We start from the raw sequence: 20,375 nt of genomic DNA, 5'->3' as shown, positions 1-20,375 counted from the left end.
GTCACCTGAGTCATAGTTTGAAAAGTCAAAAACACACTCGTCTCAGTGCGCCGATGCTTTGTGGGGTACTTATTTTGCATGAAAACTGCTGAGCTCTGCTTTTATCGAGTCTTTGGTGAGCGCTAGAAACGACAACGATGGCGCATTTCAGGGTTCTATAAACGAAAACAAACGCGCTTCTGTGACAAATGATTGGTTTATGACAGGAATCCACAATTATATTCTGGACAATACAAACAACCATCATCGACACAAGCGCCATACAAAATTACATCATTGTCATCGCTTTTCGGCTTAACATGACTGTGTTTGGATCTGAAAGTATCGTGGCAAAGATATCTGATAAACACAAATATATTTTTGAGAGGAATCGCACGAAGAGAACAATTCGTTTCCACAAAGCTGTCTTCGGCGTATCGCGAATCCAAGGTTGAAATTCGAATGGACATCAATAAGTACGGTTATTCATTTGCGTCTGAGTCGTTTGCATGCGTTTGACATCGTCTACGTACATACTGGGTATGGTTCTTCTCAAACAGAATGATTGGGCCATCAGACCTTGCAGAATCGCCAATGTGCATGACGAGTCAGAGAAGTGTAGTGGCAACGTCGACCTTGTCCAATCATGTTTCGATTTCTTTTCCGTCTATTAAATATCGTACAGTGTTGAACAATGCCATGATACCGTTGTTAACAAAACAATCCTGCTTGGTATCGATGTTGTGAATTTTACCGTTGTCACATACAAGTTTTCCATCGATTTAATAGAAGGCCTCACACAGGAGGAAATATCTAGACGTGTCGGACAATGAAAATTATATTCGGACATGTTCATGAAGGACCCTAGCTAGCTAAGAATAATATTGATAATATCAGACACTTCGACCTCACAGCACAGGCGCGTCCATGTAGTAAGCATAATTGAATACTTCTTTGAATCGAGTCGTTTTGAAACAGGTTTCCACCTGTACATTATCGGTTTCGTCTAATACTTTTTGTATAACCGTAATCCACTTTTTATTGCCCGAGAACGTTTGGACTCCTGTGAACAATCCTCGGACAAATCCCAGAGTGACACAATCACGCAAGCCGATCACACGCAGTGGCGTAGCTAGGATCTTTGGGCCTCTAAGAGAGTCCCTATGCAAAGCTTATCGATGGACTCCTGCCTAAACTATAGTGCAAAAGAATAATTTTGGGCCCTTATGCTTTGCTTTGCATACACTTGTTATATGGTAGCTACGCCCCTGGTCTCACCTCAGCCATCGCATGATCAGATTCAGCAATTCTTGGTTGTTGTTTTTTTTATTCCAGATCCGGTTCGGCCAATGATCAGCGCACCAACACAGTTTTGCAACACTTTGCTGTGTTTGGGCGGCCGAGACTTTTCGACACAGAGAAGACCATAACAGTGAAAGCGTAGCAGTTTATATCTTCGGCTTTTTCTCTTTCGCGATGCCGTGTTGAATTTGGGTTGCTGTATATAGTTATCAATATGCTCTCATACTGTGTGAGGTACGTCAAGAAAAGACGTACCACAAATTCAAATGGCAAAGACGAAGTCGCCGGAAGTTCATCCTGGTTTGGAAACGTTTACGCTTGTGGGAACTTCAAGTTCCGTCAAGACCAGGTCAACAAAAACTCGGCGGTGATATTGCAGATATTCCATCAAATAAAATCACAATCATTAAATTCTGCACTGTTATGTTTCTTCAAATACCACCCCCATCAACGCCCACTGTATCAATCTGAACAAGACACATGCTAATGAAAATAACAGTCTTTTTAGTAATTCATTTCACAAATGCACAATCTTAAACAGTATACATAACAATATAAATTTGTAGAAAGTCCTTGCAAAATCAATATAAAATTTTCGAACTTCTTTTTATTGATGTAGTAATCGCATTGACAGAACGGAGTTCGGAGTTTTTAATAAACAGAAAATCAAATGTATTGTTTTAGCAGATATATGCAAATATTTCAATTGTGAAGCTACATGTGATAATACAATGTTTCCACTTCACTGTTGAAATATTAAGTATATATTCAAGTTGTATTATTTATTGTATTATGTCGCATTGTTCCTCATATTAGAAATGAAAATACCAACATAAAAAAAAAAAACGCAGGGAATGCAGAGTCGAACGTAATTGGTCTAGTGAAATGACCAAAATGGGCACCACGCAATGTAAATAATTTTGTGAAGTTCGTGTGCAGTTGTGTCCCTTGGTGTCTCTTCCATGTTGAAGGAACGAAGATTGCGACCACAAGAAATACAACAATTAGACCATCAACTTTTTTCTCAGAAAAGGTGATCACACATCTGCAAGATAGAAACAAATGGAACATTGAATTTCCATGTGATATCAATGACTGATGTTTTTCCTTTTTTAATGCGCCGAGTATCAGGACATATAGTCACACAGAGAAGATTAAATTAACCTCAGAATTGGGGGACGAACTGAAAGTACAGTAGTGTAATGTAACGTTATAGACCAAAAATTTAGTTTTCCGCCTTTTTTCTGACAGCTATGACAGAAAATAAGGCGAAGAATAACGTGTTGGTCAAAGTACGTTACAGGTAGTTCGATGTATCAGGCAAAACCTGTATTGTTTATGCTGGTTGATTGGGTTAGTAGGTTATTAGTATTATCTGTAGTCTGACTCTACATCCCCGTTTGTTTGTACCCCCCCCCCCCACCGGTTTCAAAAACGAGAACGTTTAATGTGATAAAAAGTGCACAGAACTAAGTCAATTGAATCATTGATTTATAATTTCTAACCTGACTGACCAGAATGGCACTAATGCTTTCATTCTTAACGGACTTTCCATACTAGCACTTCGCCATATTGCGTACACTATAGGCCAGTTTATTTCCATCAGACAACATAATGACATAGTTCATCCTGTTCGGCAATGCTGAATAATTGTGTAAATTACATAACGTTGAGAGTTTGGAATTATATCCCTCTGCATACATTAACATAGAAATTAAACCGCTTGTTAAATCCACATGAAAATTCTAGTTGTCATTTTCCTTTGCTTGATTTGACATTGTAAATATCGGAAGCAGACAACTTATGTATGTACATCTGTAGTTGTGATATACCCCTTTGCTGAAAATGGACTTGTCCAGAAACTGGAAATGGGTCCGTCTATTGCACTGAAAACTTCTGTTAAGAATGAAACGCGCATAAGATGACGGTGTTAGGGCCACTCTACTCAGTCAGGTTAGAAACTATAAATCAATGAATGAATTGACAAAGTTCCTTGCACTTTTTATCACATTAAAGGTTTCGATTATTTAAATCGGTAGGGGGGGTACAAACAAACGGATTTGTATTATCAGACTATAGTCCTGCAACGTAAGACGCATCACCCGATATTGTTATTCTGGGGGGTGATGGGTCTTACCGCCTAACGGCGCTGTGTAGCATCTTTTGATGTCGACTAACAGTATAACGAAAGTTGAATTTTCAGAAATATCACACACAACTGGCAACCAATAACGACTCTTTCCTTCAAAGTCAAGTTATAATGCTTTTGTCAGACTTTACTTACCCTGATGTCTTTTCTCTAATAAATTCAAATTCTCGCCAAAGAAATGGATCTGTTTTCAAGTTTTATTGGCCTACATTTCAGTTGGCTGGAAAGCGATGAAAGCTGGGAATGCTGAAATTGGGTTAAGTTGAAATATTATTCTTTAATGAAACGAATAAAAATATATTATGCCCATTGGGACTGTAAAGCAACATTTTGTTTTGTTCATGAAACATATCCGCCACATGAACCTACTTAAAATATACTTTGACATACCTCTACTACCGTCGCATTGCAACAAATTCAAATGCATGTAAACGGAACATAAAAATGCATCCATTTGCTAGTGTCATATTTTCATTCCACCAGGATAAAGACAGTATAGTAAGTTTATTAATTAAACATAAATTACTGGAAGAGTGTCGATATATGCTGCCAAATGTGTGAGATATTCCTGAAACTTTGACTACTCGTTCTAATGTCAACGACATCGGAACACGCTATACAAGCCCATTATTTGGATAGCAAGACATAGCACTTAAACAAAAACAACATGTGCTTTGTCTTACATTGTAGGACTATAGTATTACTGGAATATAGCATGTCCTTTTTGTAGGTTGTGCTTATTTTCTGATGGTTTTGTGACTGCGTGTACAGTTCTTTTGTAATTATTTGACATATGAAACCTGAAATATTTTAAGACAGGAGCTAAGGCCCGCATACCTGGAATTAATCATCAATGTCTATTTTGCCAGAAGGACTAGTAGGGCAAGAAGTTTAATATAATTCATTCCTCACAGTATTGCGAATGATATCTGTGTATGTAGGTCATTGAATTATCAGGTTAGCATCATTAAATTTAGCTAAAAGTAACTAAATCATTTCATGCAGAAAGTATTTCAGCACCATTTGATTCGACAGAGCATAACACATTTCATTAAATACATGATAAACCAAAATTTTCAATGCTGCCATGAATTATGGAAGAGTTGATTTGTTTAATAAGGAGTGATCAGCTTTCATATTTGGCTATATTTGGCCGTACTGTCCAGAGGTCTCGCTAGGATTTTAGAACTAGGAGTCTGGGACTCCCATTTTGGTAAAAATAGGATCCCTTCTTTCCTACAAAATCAACACAGACGTGAGTTCATCTATTTTTAGATGGAGAGGTTTCCTTAATGTAATCACTCACTATAATATAGCTTCATTACAAATAGTCCATTGATAGGATCGCAAATTTATAGTTTTTTTATTTGTATACGTACTTGTAGTAATTTTAGGCAATGGTTAAATAGTATCAGATTTGCTGTTTTTTTCCCTGTATTTTCGCAAATACGTGTCAAGTCAGAAAACAGCTTAGACCTTAAAGCGCATCTCGCGAATTCCACAACATAGCATTGTCCCATCTGACCTACATAATTTGCATTTTAAAGTTAAATCTTTAATAAAATAATACATAAGCTTTAGTTTCAATGATTTTTATATTTTTTTCTGAATATATTTGCCTGATGATTTAAGAAAACAGACAATCTAATAAACTGGTACATCCCAGACTTAGCGAAGTCCACCATTATTATTATTATTATGGTTCACTTACAGTTTCAAACTAATTTTATGACAAAATATTGTATAAAAGGCAGTTAATGTATATCCAGATCACCGATTCTGATCTTAAAACGCATGTAAGTATGTTTTATCATCAAAGGATAGCATGCAGAAAATTGATGTTTGCTACCTTACTTGGAAAAGGGTTAATGGTCAATCAGCTATCAAAACATAATCTTGTGAATGGGCAAGAGTTTGTTTGTCAACGTAATTGATATAAAAAGCTACTGATGCCTTGATGAATGCATTTCGTTACAACACAAGAACTAACTGTGCTAAGGTGAGGGGCATTTTAAAAAAAATATGGTATGATCAGTCAATGTACCTCTTAAATAATCACAGGGTGAAGTCGTTTTCGCTTTCCTAACAGAAGAAGGCTAAGTTTACATTTGGAAATGAAGACAATAATGAAAGCTAAAGTTGTTTATTTGATGTACTTTTATAAGTGACCACATGTACATCTCTGGGTCTTTCGGCCTCTGGATTCAATCACTGTAAATATCAGTACATTTCCCCACCCGGCCGCCAGTCAGAGTCTTTGAACTTGCCACCCAGCTATTGCATCATGTTCTTTTTTATGTATTCTTGTAAAATGACAACATATATGTACACCAAGGGCTCTTTCAATTACTGAATTCTATCATTGTAAATGTCAGCACAGCTAATTGATCAACACATTTTCCCACAAAGCAGGTGACTGAAGCAGGACTGGCAAGTCTTTGAATTTTGACGCACACCTATTACATGCGTACGGAGGACTCTCGCCTCAGTGATTTTCTGCAACCCAGATCAAAAATTGGCATCTAAATACGCATAATTAAGCATTTCCGAGATCTCTGCTGTCATTGCCTTTCGTTGATTTCTTTGCTGCATCAAATATGAACTCTTGCAGAACTCAAGACAAACACTGCAGATTATGTGTACACAGACCAGTCTTTTTCAGCATGTATTGAATGATGTTACACTGTATGACAGTGAGAGATGTATTTAAACCATTCATGTATGAAAAAAATTCAGTAAGTTTAACTATGTTTCGAGATGCTGATGTGAAAATTCAGTGAGAAACAGAAGCAGATATGGATTATTCAAAACGGATGTTTTAGCTACTTAGGCCACAAAAGTGGCCTTTAAATTAAGAATGAATCAGAGACAACTGTTGTAGAAACATGCACTCATTTTTATTAGTCATGAAATAGATTTGACAGCACTTGCTCACCATCTACAAATTAACACCAATTGAAGTGGTTGTAATATTAACCCCTCCTGCCAATTCCATGGTAATTATTTTATTGCAACAGCATGTTTGGCATAAAGTAGTATGAGTTTTCTCCAACACTTGCCACCCAATTTGTGATATTTGGACATTTATGTTGGGTATAGGTTCAGAGCCAATTACCTATTGAAAAGTTAGATTTTACTGACACTGTATGGTCTCAGCATAGGTTAGACACTTACTGTCCAGACCAGCAAACTTTGGCATACCTGCATGGTTTATTTTCTCAACATTTGGTTTGTCTTTAACCTGTTGACAGATGAGATGGAAATATAGCATTGATGAAATTTGACATGGAACTTGCCATTTGCATTGCTAGTCACATGACATAAATGGTTGTTTAACTCAATTTGATTGGCACATTTTGTCTTGGAACAAGCATTATGCTGTAGTTTGAACTTGCATTAAGGAAGTTTTACGAATGTGTGTTTAAAAAATGGTTGATTCCCAGTGTGGTTCAACTTCAGATGACAATTTTGTTTGGCAAATATTGGTTGCTAATAGTAATGATGACAATAATTTTTAAGGTTATGAAGTATATCAGATTATTGGAACTAAGAAAAATGTTAATGGAGATATCAGTAGGCCTGAAAATTGTGTTAATTACGAATCTGATGTACATGCTGGATGGACAAAAATAGATGGCGTTCTGGTCAATCACCCTCTCAGCAAATGTGTAAACAGCAGAATACCAAGACATTAAAATACAGAAAAATTTATAAGCAAAATACAATTTTCATTTCTTTTCTCAAACAGTTTAGCCCTGTGGGATAATGTGTTCCAAAATTATATTCTAATAAATAAGAATGATAAAATGAAATTAAGAAGTAAAGATATTTATTTGATCAAAATATCTCTTTCTGGTGGCTAAAGTGAGAAGAGAATGCCACAAACTAGATGCTAAGTATATGTCTGCTTATAATCGGCATACTGGAAATACGACCAGTAAATCATTTCAACGTGTATCACCTACCACTGACAGACCTATTGAGGATTGAAAGACAAGTTAATATGTGTATTGATAATGTAACGTATTGTGTGCTGTGTATCATGGGTCATATCGATACACTGCACATGTGTATCATTTCACCCCTATGTAAGGTGGTGCCCTACAGTTTTGTTTTGCATAGGGTTAGATTTTTAAGGAAAAATAATTTCCCCAGTTTTCCTTATTGGTTATACTCGTTATTTAAAAAGACCATGTATATCTTTCAGAGTTAAAAGAACTTTTAATTCCCTTTATTTTGGTATATGATTAATGGGTGTCATTTGGGTTATAGAGTATACAGCGTGGATAAACTTCAGACCTATCAAAAAACTGCTAACTCGTTTGCTCATTTTCAATTACTGGGCTTCGGAGAAATTTTTTTAAAAAAAGCTGATAATGAATGTTTTCTTACATTTTATATATTTGGTAATTCATTCATTGAACTTTCAGAAGCTGGTTTTGTCTAGTCTGGCAAAAAATTGTGCTCTATTTTAATAGCTGCCCAAGATAGTATTCTTTTTTTATTAATTTAAACTGATCTTTCAAGCACATGGGAGCAGTCATTTTGGTTAGCAGCATAGCAGTCTGTCAACATTTTCTCCATTGTGCATGTTGCAAGTGCAAACAACTTCACCTTACACCTGTCTCTCTCAGAAGTACATCATATCTATAGAGAGACCCCCTTAGGGGGTTGCATCCTCTCCTACTAAGTCCCCTTCTTCCCAGCATGCCAGTAGGTCAGTGTTTCAGAAACTTATAACATTCATGTACCCCGTTTGGAACATCTGTCTTGTTGGCATACCTCTTCTCCCTGTGCCATAGTGTAATTTTAGTGACTTGTTTTCTGCCATGTACCCACTGAAACCCTTATGAGTACTACGCTTTGAAATACACTGCAGTATGTTATTGACTAGGTCTCTTTTCAGATACCTAGTTGGACCTAATAGAGAGTACACAGGTCTTTTCCACATTAGGAGAGTGTTATGATCCCTAGGGGCATGGACTACGTAACAAGAAAGAGCAAAACCAACAAGTATTCTATAATTTGAAATATAAATTTATTTCTCTGAAATACAAAATGAAAGAATTAAAAAATAACGTACAGTATGATATGAGTTTAAAATATAAAGTATTTATCTACTTTCAGTCACATTCTTCAGACAAACCTATTTCAGTAACCGTAGCTTCACTCAAGCATTCAATTTTCCAAGCCTTTTATAAAGGCTGGATACAATCCTTTTGGTTTTTGCTGAAGAGTCAAATCTGTCATAACATAACTTGGGGGTTGTTGCAAACCACTTTGATAAAAAGTACATAATTTTTTTAAGTTAGATTAAATAATTGTATGAACAAGTGAACCAAATCATACCGCTTAGAACTGTTTCTGACATTGCATAATGCATTGGTGGATCTGAATCTGGGCTGTTTGTTAGGAATAATAATTAGAACAAATAGCATAGACCCTGATTAGCATGTACATTATGTGAAGGCAGATCAGATTCTATGTTAGTTGGACCAGACTTATAAATGATTACTTACGGTAATTTTTGCCATCTGGTGCCGACAATAAGGTAAATGAAATCAATGTAATAGTCGTATATCAACACCAGTAAGGTTAAGATCATAAGGAATAAGCTTCAGATGCCAAATTATCAATCTGATTCAACTACTTTCATATGTTTGGACTGTCTTTCAAATGTATTGTAATTGTCCACTTCCATACAATCTACAATGAAAAATAGAAACCACAGGATGATTTTGAACAATCAGTGAAGAAAATTCAGAATTAAAATGCTTTTTATCAAATTATAATAATAAAATGGTTTTAAAGTAAATTGTTTTGTTTTCAAACAAATATCCATAAGTTTTATCAAATCAACTGTTGTGTTTTACCTATTAGTAGGGGCTGCAGGTGGCCAAGTGGTCTAAAGTGTTCGCGTTTCATGATGACTGCCATTTCACCTATGTCTACGTTGGTTTGAGTCTTGGGCTTGGCCAGTGTGGGTATGTGAAAAAGCATGCTAGTAGCTTTCTGTGGGTCCATGGATCTTAATGGGGTTTTCCTGGATTCTTCCTGCACCAGTTATACTGGCTGCTATGTATAGCCTATCATGTGCTGAGAAATGGTAGTAAACTTGAAACATCCACAACTTACTAGTAGATTCTAAGCACAGAATTTTAAATTTATGATATATTGTGGATGCCTTTTCATTTAAAAGGATAATAAATCCTGAGTATTTTATAAAATATTTGAATTTTTTAAAAATTCTGATTTCAGAAACAAGCAAAATTTAGCAGCAAAATGTAGTTTCACTAATAATATTAAGTGTTTAATAAATGGTTAACATTTTGACTAAATAGACTTAGCTACATCCTTGAGAAAGAATTGTAGTGAAGATGAGGACTAATCTATAAACTAACCGGAATAATGTTGTTGTTGTTGTTGGCTTAACACAATTTTTCAGAACATGATAGGCAGGCTTTACATGGTGGCCAGTATAACTGGTGAAGGAATAAGCTGGGAAAACCCCAGGAAGATCCACTACCCATGAGAGGCTACTGGCAAGCTTTCTCACAACCTTGATGATGATGATGATAATAATAATAATAATAAATTATAATAACTTTATTTAAGGTGGGCAGTGCCACTTGAGTAAAATTACATAATATAGTATGACTTGAGATATGGAATCATTTTACAGTATAAGATATAATTTTATGTTATGAAAGATGCTGATCTGATATTCATCATTTTCTGTTTCAGGTTGATATGAGGATTGGTTAAAAGTTGTGCTTCAGTTTCAGTGGTTGCCGCTTCATAACATTATGTCTGGGCATAGTGACTTAGTACCAGTCAACCTAAGTCCTGGTAGTCCCCCTCCTATTGAAGAACATGTGTGTTCGGAACGCCGTAACAGCCTGGATTCTGTGGCAAGTGTACAGGGATCATACTGGTCAGAAGAAGAGTATCGGTTTGTAGAGGTGTCTCATCCAGCACAAGTCCTGTCTGGATTGAACCACTTGCGTGACAGTGGGAGGTTTTGTGACGTTACATTGTGTGTGAATAGCCAGGAGTTTCCATGTCACAAAATAGTACTTTCCTCTTTCAGTCCATACTTCAATGCCATGTTCACTGGTAACCTTGCTGAGAGTGCTCAGGACAAAGTTACGCTCAATGATGTGGAAGCCTCTGTAATCAAGCTTTTGATTGACTATGCTTACACTTCAGAAGTGGTTATAAATCGTCAAAATGTCCAATCACTCCTTTCGGCTGCAAACTTGCTGGAGATTCTGCCAGTAAAGGAGGCATGTGGCCAGTACCTTGAACAGAACATGGATGAATCAAACTGTATTGGAATACACTGCTTTGCTGAAACACATGCTTGCACGGACCTACAGCAACAGTCCAAGGAATTCATCTTAAATAATTTCACTTCTGTGTCCCAAAATGAGGAATTCCTACATGTCTCAGCTGCCAAAATGATAGAATTCTTCAGTGATGATGAATTGTGTGTTGATTCTGAGGAACAAGTGTTTGAGTTATCTGTGAAGTGGCTCGAACAGGACAAAGAGAATCGGAAAAAAGATTTTGCTCAAATCATGGGGCATATTAGACTTTCACTGGTCAGCCCGTACTTTTTGTTTGATGTTGTAGAGAAGCAGTCTGTTGTAAATCAGTCAGAGAAGTGCAAGGAACTGGTAGATGAGGCTAAAACCTACCTTTTGCTGCAAGACAGGCATCCAGAACTCCAGAATAAACGGACAAAGCTGAGGAAATCTCTGGGTAGACATGTAGATAGTTTTTTCAAACAATACAGGCACAAAAAATCTTGTTTACTTGCCCAAACAAAGATTTATTGAAAAAATCACCAAAAATCTGAATGTTTTCTTCATATTTTATTTTCAGTTCTGGATAAATGACAAAATCATTTACTAGCATAGCAGAAATTTTCAGTTTCTTTTAGGCAATTTAGTCTTGCAATAAATGTATGTGATATTTACATAAAATGATAGGGAAAGATGTTAGATTGACAGGTTTTGCATTTAGGTAAATAGTATACACATCTAATTGTTTTTTTTTATATAGCTCATCTGACCCAAGGATCAAGCAAGTTTATGGTATTGCCCTGCATCCTTTATGCATTGTCCAAATTTGTTGGTAATTCATCATGCATCCATCAACAATTTTGATTTTAAACTTTGTCTTAGAAACCACTGGACCATTTTCAGTCAAATTTACCAGAGAGTATCCTGGCATGAAGACATTTTAAAGTTAAATAAATGCTGTTAATCTGTACCAAATAGGACTTCCTTTCCGAAAATAAGAAAAACTGAAACAGAATTTTGACCAGATTTGAGTGAAAGCTTTCAGGCATGAAGGACTTTACAGTTTGTACAAATGATGCCAATCCACCATAAAATATTACCACTGTTAACTAAATTTAGAAAAACCCTAAATAAGTTTCTTCTCCAAAAGTTCTTACTAGAATGTGTCCAAATTTGATGAAAAACATCCTTGGATGGCAATCTTTTGAATTTGATGAAAAACATCTCTGGATGAAGGTCTTTCGGATTTGATGAAAAACATCCCAGGATGAAGGTCTTTTGGACTTGATCAAAAACATCCCAGGATGAAGGTCTTTTGGATTTGATGAAAAACATCCCAGGATGAAGGTCTTTTGGATTTGACAAAAAACATCCCTGGATGAAGGTCTTTCGGATTTGATGAAAAACATCCCAGGATGAAGGTCTTTCGGATTTGATGAAAAACATCCCAGGATGAAGGTCTTTTGGATTTGACGAAAAACATCCCTGGATGAAGGTCTTTCGGATTTGATGAAAAAATCCCAGGATAAAGGTCTTTTGGATTTGTTCCAATGCTGCTGACCAACCTTTGTGGTTACTGTTACTAAAGTAGAAAAACCCTCTGAAGCTGTATTTGCAAAAGCTGCATAAAGATGGGGCTGAGATATAATTAGAAGGTTTTCTTCCTGACTGGAGGTGAGTAGACCTCAGAATAGGTACCTGATTGTTCAGTTACATGTTGATTGTTTTGATAGCCAGACGTGGCCAGATTTGTTTCTGGAATCACATTGGTTTATTATCAAATTTATTGGTTTTCTGCAATCTTTGAGTAGATGGATAATTCTTTTCCTTGTTTCCTGTGCCAGTAGCATCATTTAGCTGTGTTAGTAACATCATTGACATCAGACAGATGAAAAATCCAAAAATTTTAGAAGAAGAAAAGAATGTTAGTGAAATCTTTATATTTAGCTATGGATAATGCTGGACTGGAATTTTAGGTGAAATGACTTCATCTCCTTGTCTGGATATCTTGAAGTGATGGAAAAATTGGGAAATGTAAGTTGGAGTTCAAATTTACAATGGAAAAATAGGGAAATGTAAGTTGGAGTTCAAATTTAGAATCATGGAAAAATAGGGAAATGTAAGTTGGAGTTCAAATTTAGAATCATGGAAAAAAGGGAAATGTAAGTTGGAGTTCAAATTTACAATGGAAAAATAGGGAAATGTAAGTTGGAGTTCAAATTTACAATGGAAAAATAGGGAAATGTAAATTGGAGTTCAAATTTACAGTGGAAAAATAGGGAAATGTAAGTTGGAGTTCAAATTTAGAATCATGGAAAAATAGGCAAATGTAAGTTGGAGTTCAAATTTAGAATCATGGAAAAATAGGGAAATAAGTTGGAGTTCAAATTTAAAATGGAAAAATAGGGAAATGTAAGTTGGAGTTCAAATTTATGATGGAAAAATAGGGAAATGTAAGTCGGAGTTCAGATTTAGAATGGAAAAATAGGGAAATGTAAGTCGGAGTTCAAATTTAGAATGGAAAAAGAATCATGATCAGCTGGTGTTTATCTGACTCAGCAAGTTAAATACCATTAAATTAGAAATATCACTCATTGAACTTTATGAAAATATTAAAATTTTCTGTTTTGTGTTGAAAAAACTGATGCACATCTTCCTTAATGACATTAAATGCTAGGGGTGAAACTGTTAATTGATATATCAATGTTTTTTCCATATCAATGCAAGAGGTGAAGAAATGATACAAAGATACTTACCCTATATAAGTTACTTAATTAAGCAGTCTAGAATGATTATTAGTCATTAGTGTTTTTATTATTTAAATTGAGAATTTATCTGAGACAGTGGTAGCAATCACATGAATTTATTTATATCAGTAACTAAGAAAAACTTGACAAAACCCACTCACCTTCCATGAATTGGCAAACACAAGGTGACTAATATCACAAGGCTTGACCCCCCCCTTCATCAATTACATGCTGATTATTTTATCCCATCCGTATAGTCAGCCACTGATAACATATATCACTGTATAGAATACATTCCAGATTTAAGTTATATCATTGTATAGAATACATTTAAAGCTGTACCGATTAATTGGCCATACTCATCGGACCTATTAGTGGAACAATCGGTATAATCTGTATCGGCAGAAATAATCAGTACCGATGTAAACAAATTTCCAAAATATAAATTTAATCATGACATTCATCTTGACATGGCTTGAATTTTAAATCAGAATTAAATAGTGGAAATTAAGGAATAAACATTTGATTTGGGGGTTAATTGAAAGACAGTATATTCTTAAAAGTAAATACTTTTTAACACGCTTGCTGTAAACTACCACTGATTGTCTGCTCACAAAAGATTATCAATACCATGCATGTACTCATCACAATCACAGCAGCCAACCAGCCAATGAGGCCTCGTGTGGCTGTTGAACTTCCAGCATACACATTACAGGGATGGTCCTGGCTTTTAAAAAGTTGTCACCAAAAAAAATTGCCAAAAAAATTGCCAATCTCAATATTTTGTGCCAATTTTCAAAAAATGTCACCAGAATAAGTAGTGAATATTTTTCCAAGACTACTAATGTAATAGGCAGTGAAAATTGAAGAAGATAGGATAGTTATTACTTTATTGACAACAAGCAATACAGCCATAATATTACAAAATAAATCATTACATGACTGTTTTGCACTACTTCCATGGTCTTTGCATTGTGCATTACCATTAGTGCATAGGTCTAACTGTTGTCACCTGAAATAAATGCATTATCAAAATGTAAAATATCTACTTTCCTACAGTCTCTCTTTTTTAATAGAAACATCAGGTATTAAGCAAATCAATATTATGTATATTATTTTCCAAATAATAGTTTTGTAAGAAACTTTATTTAGAAAATGACATTTTACTACTAAAATCCTATGATCGTACTTTGCAATGTAAGATAAGTGTTGTATAGTGTGACCGTCAATTTCACGCATTCGGGAATTAAATTAAATGCCCCCCCCCCCCTTTTTATGGCTAGCTTCACAAAGTACATCTCCGTCAACCAGGAGTTCAGAAATTTATTTTTGCCACACTTTACATGCTTTGCTTGCTTCCTAAATCCCAGGAATGATCACTGAATGCTGTACATTTTTTCTTGACAAGCAAATTATGATTTCCATTCCCACCAATGAAACTTACAGGAGTCAACTTGACCTGACATTACTGTACCGTATATATAAGCATTGATTGCCATCATTAAATAAAAGAAGGAATGAAGAAACATATCACAGAGCATATGTGCCCCCAAAAAACTAATTCGGAATAAATATGTTATTTAGTAAAGAGTTTTATTTGCATGTATGAGTTAACAATAAGAAATAAGGTGGGATATAAAATGTGGGAAATAGTTATCACATGTATGGTAGCTTGAGACCACATTTGAACTGTTAACATAAATCCGCACCCATTTTAGGCATTGTTAGTTATAACAAAAATAAGGCATGGTTTACTTGTCAATCAAATCCTAGTGTTTTCACTAACTGTAGAATGGGCGGTTTCTTGAAATAATCAGTCTCATAATCGGTATCGGCAAAAAGTGACATCGGTGCAGTTTTAAATACATTCCAGATTTAGGTTGTATCATTGCATAGAGTACATTCCAGATTTTTAAGTTATAGCATTGTATAGAGTACATTCCAGATTTAAGTTATAGCATTGTATAGAATACATTCCAGATTTGTTTCCCTTTACCCCGTAAGTACTTTACTGCTCATTCAGTCATTTTTCACATACTTAAATTGAATATGAGGCCTTTGGTGACAAAAGATGTACTGGCATCCAAATCCAAACCCAGTAAACTTTGCACTAAAGAGGCTTTTAAATGATCTGTGAAGGTATTAAAATCATTCATATGGAAAAAATTTGGTATGTCTCTTTTAAGTGGATAGATGTAATCAGTGACTTAGTAAGTTGTCTAAGAAAATCCATGCAAGTACAACTATTCAGGGCTTAACAGAAATTGGTTGGGTGGGTAGCAGCTAGGATTCAGTTTGTGGCATGGCGCATGCAAGGTTTATGTTCATAATTTGGTCGTTATGAAAATATTTTGGCCATATTACTTTTAATGAGTATAGTACAAACTATACATTGTTAATAATTTGAACTGCTAGTACTACTTATGTTACATCATGCTAGTGGCTGACATAACTTGGTAAAGTACTTAGATTACATCATGCTAATGGCTAACATAACTTGGTAAAGTACTTAGATTACATCATGCTAATGGCTGACATAACTTGGTAAAGTACTTAGATTACATTATGCAAGTGGCTAACATAACTTGGTAAAGTACTTAGATTACATTATGCTAATGGCTGACATAACTTGGTAAAGTACTTAGATTACATTATGCAAATGGCTAACATAACTTGATAAAGTAATTAGATTACATTATGCAAATGGCTAACATAACTTGGTAAAGTACTTAGATTACATTATGCAAATGGCTGACATAACTTGATAAAGTAATTAGATTACATTATGCAAATGGCTAACATAACTTGGTAAAGTACTTAGATTACATTATGCAAGTGGCTAACATAACTTGATAAAGTAATTAGATTACATTATGCTAATGGCTAACATAACTCGGTAAAGTACTTAGATTACATTATGCAAATGGCTAACAACTCAGTAAAGTACTTAGATTACATTATGTTATTCACTAATATAACTTTGTAAAGTACTTATATTACATTATGCAAATGGCTGACATAACTCGGTAAAGTACTTAGATTACATTATGCTAATGGCTGACATAACTCTGTAAAGTACTTAGATTACATTATGCTAATGGCTGACATAACTCTGTAAAGTATTTAGATCACTTTATGCAAATGGCTGACATAACTCTGTAAAGTACTTATATTACATTATGCAAATGGCTGACATAACTCGGTAAAGTACTTAGATTACATTATGCAAATGGCTAACATAACTCAGTAAAGTACTTAGATTACATTATGCAAGTGGCTAACATAATTCTGTAAAGTACATAGATTACATTATGCAAATGGCTGACATAACTCGGTAAAGTACTTAGATTACATTATGCAAATGGCTGACATAACTTGGTAAAGTACTTAGATTACATTATGCTAATGGCTGACATAACTCTGTAAAGTATTTAGATTACATTATGCAAATGGCTGACATAACTCTGTAAAGTACTTAGATTACATTATGCTAATGGCTAACATAACTCAGTAAAGTACTTAGATTACATTATGCTAATGGCTGACATAACTCTGTAAAGTATTTAGATCACTTTATGCAAATGGCTGACATAACTCAGTAAAATACTTAGATTACATTATGCTAATGACTTACATAACTCGGTAATTACTTAGATTACATTATGCTAATGAATTATTAAACTCGGTAATTACTTAGATTACATTATGCTAATGGCTAACATAACTTGGTAAAGTACTTAAATTACATTATGCTAATGGCTAACACAACTTGGTAAAGTACTTAGATTACATTATGCTAATGAATTATTAAACTCGGTAATTACTTAGATTACATTATACTAATGGCTAACATAACTCGGTAAAGTACTTAGATTACATTATACTAATGGCTAACATAACTCGGTAAAGTACTTAGATTACATTATGCTAATGGCTAACATAACTTGGTAAAGTACTTAGATTACATTATGCTAATGAATTATTAAACTCGGTAATTACTTAGATTACATTATACTAATGGCTAACATAACTTGGTAAAGTACTTAGATTACATTATACTAATGGCTAACATAACTCGGTAAAGTACTTAGATTACATTATGCTAATGGCTAACATAACTTGGTAAAGTACTTAGATTACATTATGCTAATGGCTAACATAACTTGGTAAAGTACTTAGATTACATTATGCTAATGAATTATTAAACTCAGTAATTACTTAGATTACATTATACTAATGGCTAACATAACTCGGTAAAGTACTTAGATTACATTATACTAATGGCTAACATAACTCGGTAAAGTACTTAGATTACATTATGCTAATGGCTAACATAACTTGGTAAAGTACTTAGATTACATTATGCTAATGGCTAACATAACTTGGTAAAGTACTTAGATTACATTATGCTAATGAATTATTAAACTCGGTAATTACTTAGATTACATTATACTAATGGCTAACATAACTCGGTAAAGTACTTAGATTACATTATACTAATGGCTAACATAACTCGGTAAAGTACTTAGATTACATTATGCTAGTGGCTAACATAACTTGGTAAAATATATAATAAACTTTCTCTGAAGAACAAAACAGTTTATTGTTTAATATTTTCTACAACTTCACTCACTTATTTTGAAACAATTAGAGCACATGTACAAATGACTTCGGTCAATAGTGGTGATATATTCAAGCCAAATTCACCTCTTCCTCAGTAACTAATAAGCAGAGGGCCCCCAGTGGCCAAGTAGCATAAAACTCTCTCCTTTACTGATCACTCTATGTCCTCATGGGTTTGAATCTCTGGCTCGGCCAATGTGGGTACATGATAAAGCTTGCCAATAGCTTCCCATGATTCAGTGGTTCTTACCAGGGTTTTTCTGGGTTCATTCTCCACCAGTTATACTGGCCATCAGATATTGCTATTATTGTGTACCTGAGACTTATAAAAAATAGTATTTGCAATTGTCGTTCTTTGTGCTAAGCTTTAAGAGGTTAGTGTTAGGACTGGTTGGCCTGGCGTCAGGATAATGTGGCTGGGTTGGACATGATGCCACATGGCTGCCTGTGACATGATACCCCAGTGCTAGACATCATTATAAAATGCCACACTGCAGACATCGTAGCACTATGACTAAAATTGTTAAAGCTTCGTTTAAAACACATAGCCCTATCGTGTGCTGAAAAATGTCGCTAAACCCAAAACAATTCGTGAACAACAGTGTTTGTAAATGTCAGTTGCAGCAGCATTCGCAAGGGTGCCAAATAGTGAGGAAGACTCAAAAGTTTGTTTAAAACTAACAGTTGGCATAAATGGAGTTACGTTAGTAACCTTTGTTGATATATGAGAATTATAATCTCCTTTGTCCTATAAAAAATATAATGGATATCATTATTAATGGTTAGATTGAAGAGGCCAATTAAAGTTGATAAATTGACAATAGATTTTATTTGTGATCAAGTTTGCATTAGTTCTCACAATATTTGCATCAGTCAAGTTTGAGTTGCCTCCCTCTTGGTACCAATTTATGCATTTCCATTGTAAGAAAACACCAGTGAACTTAAAGCTTCATAGCTAGAAATACACATAAACAGCCAGTGTCAAACCCATCAATATATTTGGATAGCACATGCAATTGACCAAGTACAACTCCATGTAATTGATACTAGTTATCACAGTTGTTAGATTGCAGAATTGCTTTACATTCAGATTGAGAAAAACAAATTGAAATAAAGAAACCAGTCAAAAATGTGTACAATCTAATAGAACTTGCAAGTTATTTTTGAATGTATCTGTGCAGATTTTGAAGAACAATCCTCAGATTAGCCACAGGTTAAAACTTAGGTGCTGTTTACAGTGTGATATAGACTAGAAATTAGGTTGACCTATGTGTGGATGTTGCTATGATGCCAGCACCTTTCTTTTATTGCAATCAGCTGTACAATACTGATTGGTTAATTAGCTTGTGTCATCATGCTGATTAAGTTCTCAACAGTCATCAGAATATAGCAGCTTAGTCTGTGAGTAAGTGCTTGGGTATCTTGTGATGAAAGCACCAGCAGGCATCACAATGACAGCGGACTGACTGTTTTCACAGGTTCTTCCTCCACCATTAATACTGGCCGCCATGCATAGCCTATCATGTGCTGAAAAATGGCGTTAAACCCCACAACAACAACAGAATGCATTCAGGGCCCCAGGTGGCTGTGTGGTCTAAAGCACTTGTCTGTGTCGGTGTGGGTTCGAATCTCTGACTTGGCCAATGTGGGTATATGAGAGAGCTGCCATTAGGTTTCCATGGGTTGGTGGCTCTTACTGGGGTTTTCCCCAGGTTCTTCCTCCACCAGTTATGCATAACTACCATATATAGCCTATTTTGAGCTGAGAAATGGCATCAAACCCCAAAACAAAAACAACAGAATGCAGTCTGACATTGATTTCATTTAATTCTTAACAACTGATTCCAATCCACTATTCAAAATAGCCATTGTTATTAAAAAATGGGAATACCTTGAAATGATTTCACAGAAATATACTAAACAGAATTTGACCAAGTATGACAAAGAACAGAATTTGACCAGGTCTGACAGAAAGAACAGAATTTGACCAAATCTGACAGAACAGAATTTGACTAAGTCTGATAGAACAGAATTTGACCAAGTCTGACAGAAAGAATAGAATTTGACCAAGTCTGACAAAACAGAATTTGACCAAGTCTGACAGAACAGAATTTGACCAAGTCTGACAGAAAGAACAGAATTTGACCAAGTCTGTCAGAACAGAATTTGATCATGTCTCACAGTTTTTCATTTACAAATGAGGCAGATCTGCCGTCATATATGGCTAAAGATGATTAAGTTAAAGAAAGCTTAAATAACTTTTTCTGT

General features: G+C 35.0%; 1 protein-coding gene across 3 annotated transcripts in view; it reads left to right on the top strand.

The window, feature by feature from the left end:
- The first annotated feature begins 2,253 nt into the window (after positions 1 to 2,253).
- Positions 2,254 to 20,375, top strand: part of LOC149803597 (kelch-like protein 24) — a 44,321-nt gene continuing 26,199 nt past the window's right edge. For all 3 annotated transcript variants that reach the window (XR_016420232.1, XR_016420231.1, XM_089953342.1), the window contains exons 1-2: positions 2,254 to 2,314; positions 10,175 to 11,194. Coding sequence is in view for 1 of the 3 variants with exons in the window: in XM_089953342.1 (XP_089809468.1) it covers positions 10,237 to 11,194 (958 nt within the window). In the remaining 2 variants the exon portion in view is untranslated. The remainder of the gene's footprint in view (positions 2,315 to 10,174; positions 11,195 to 20,375) is intronic.

This window comes from Sinohyriopsis cumingii, chromosome 3 (genome assembly GCF_028554795.1).
Source record: "Sinohyriopsis cumingii isolate HCF-2022 chromosome 3, ASM2855479v2, whole genome shotgun sequence".
NCBI classification, from domain to species: Eukaryota; Metazoa; Mollusca; class Bivalvia; order Unionida; family Unionidae; genus Sinohyriopsis; species Sinohyriopsis cumingii.
This window is presented reverse-complemented; position numbering and strand designations above follow the sequence as displayed.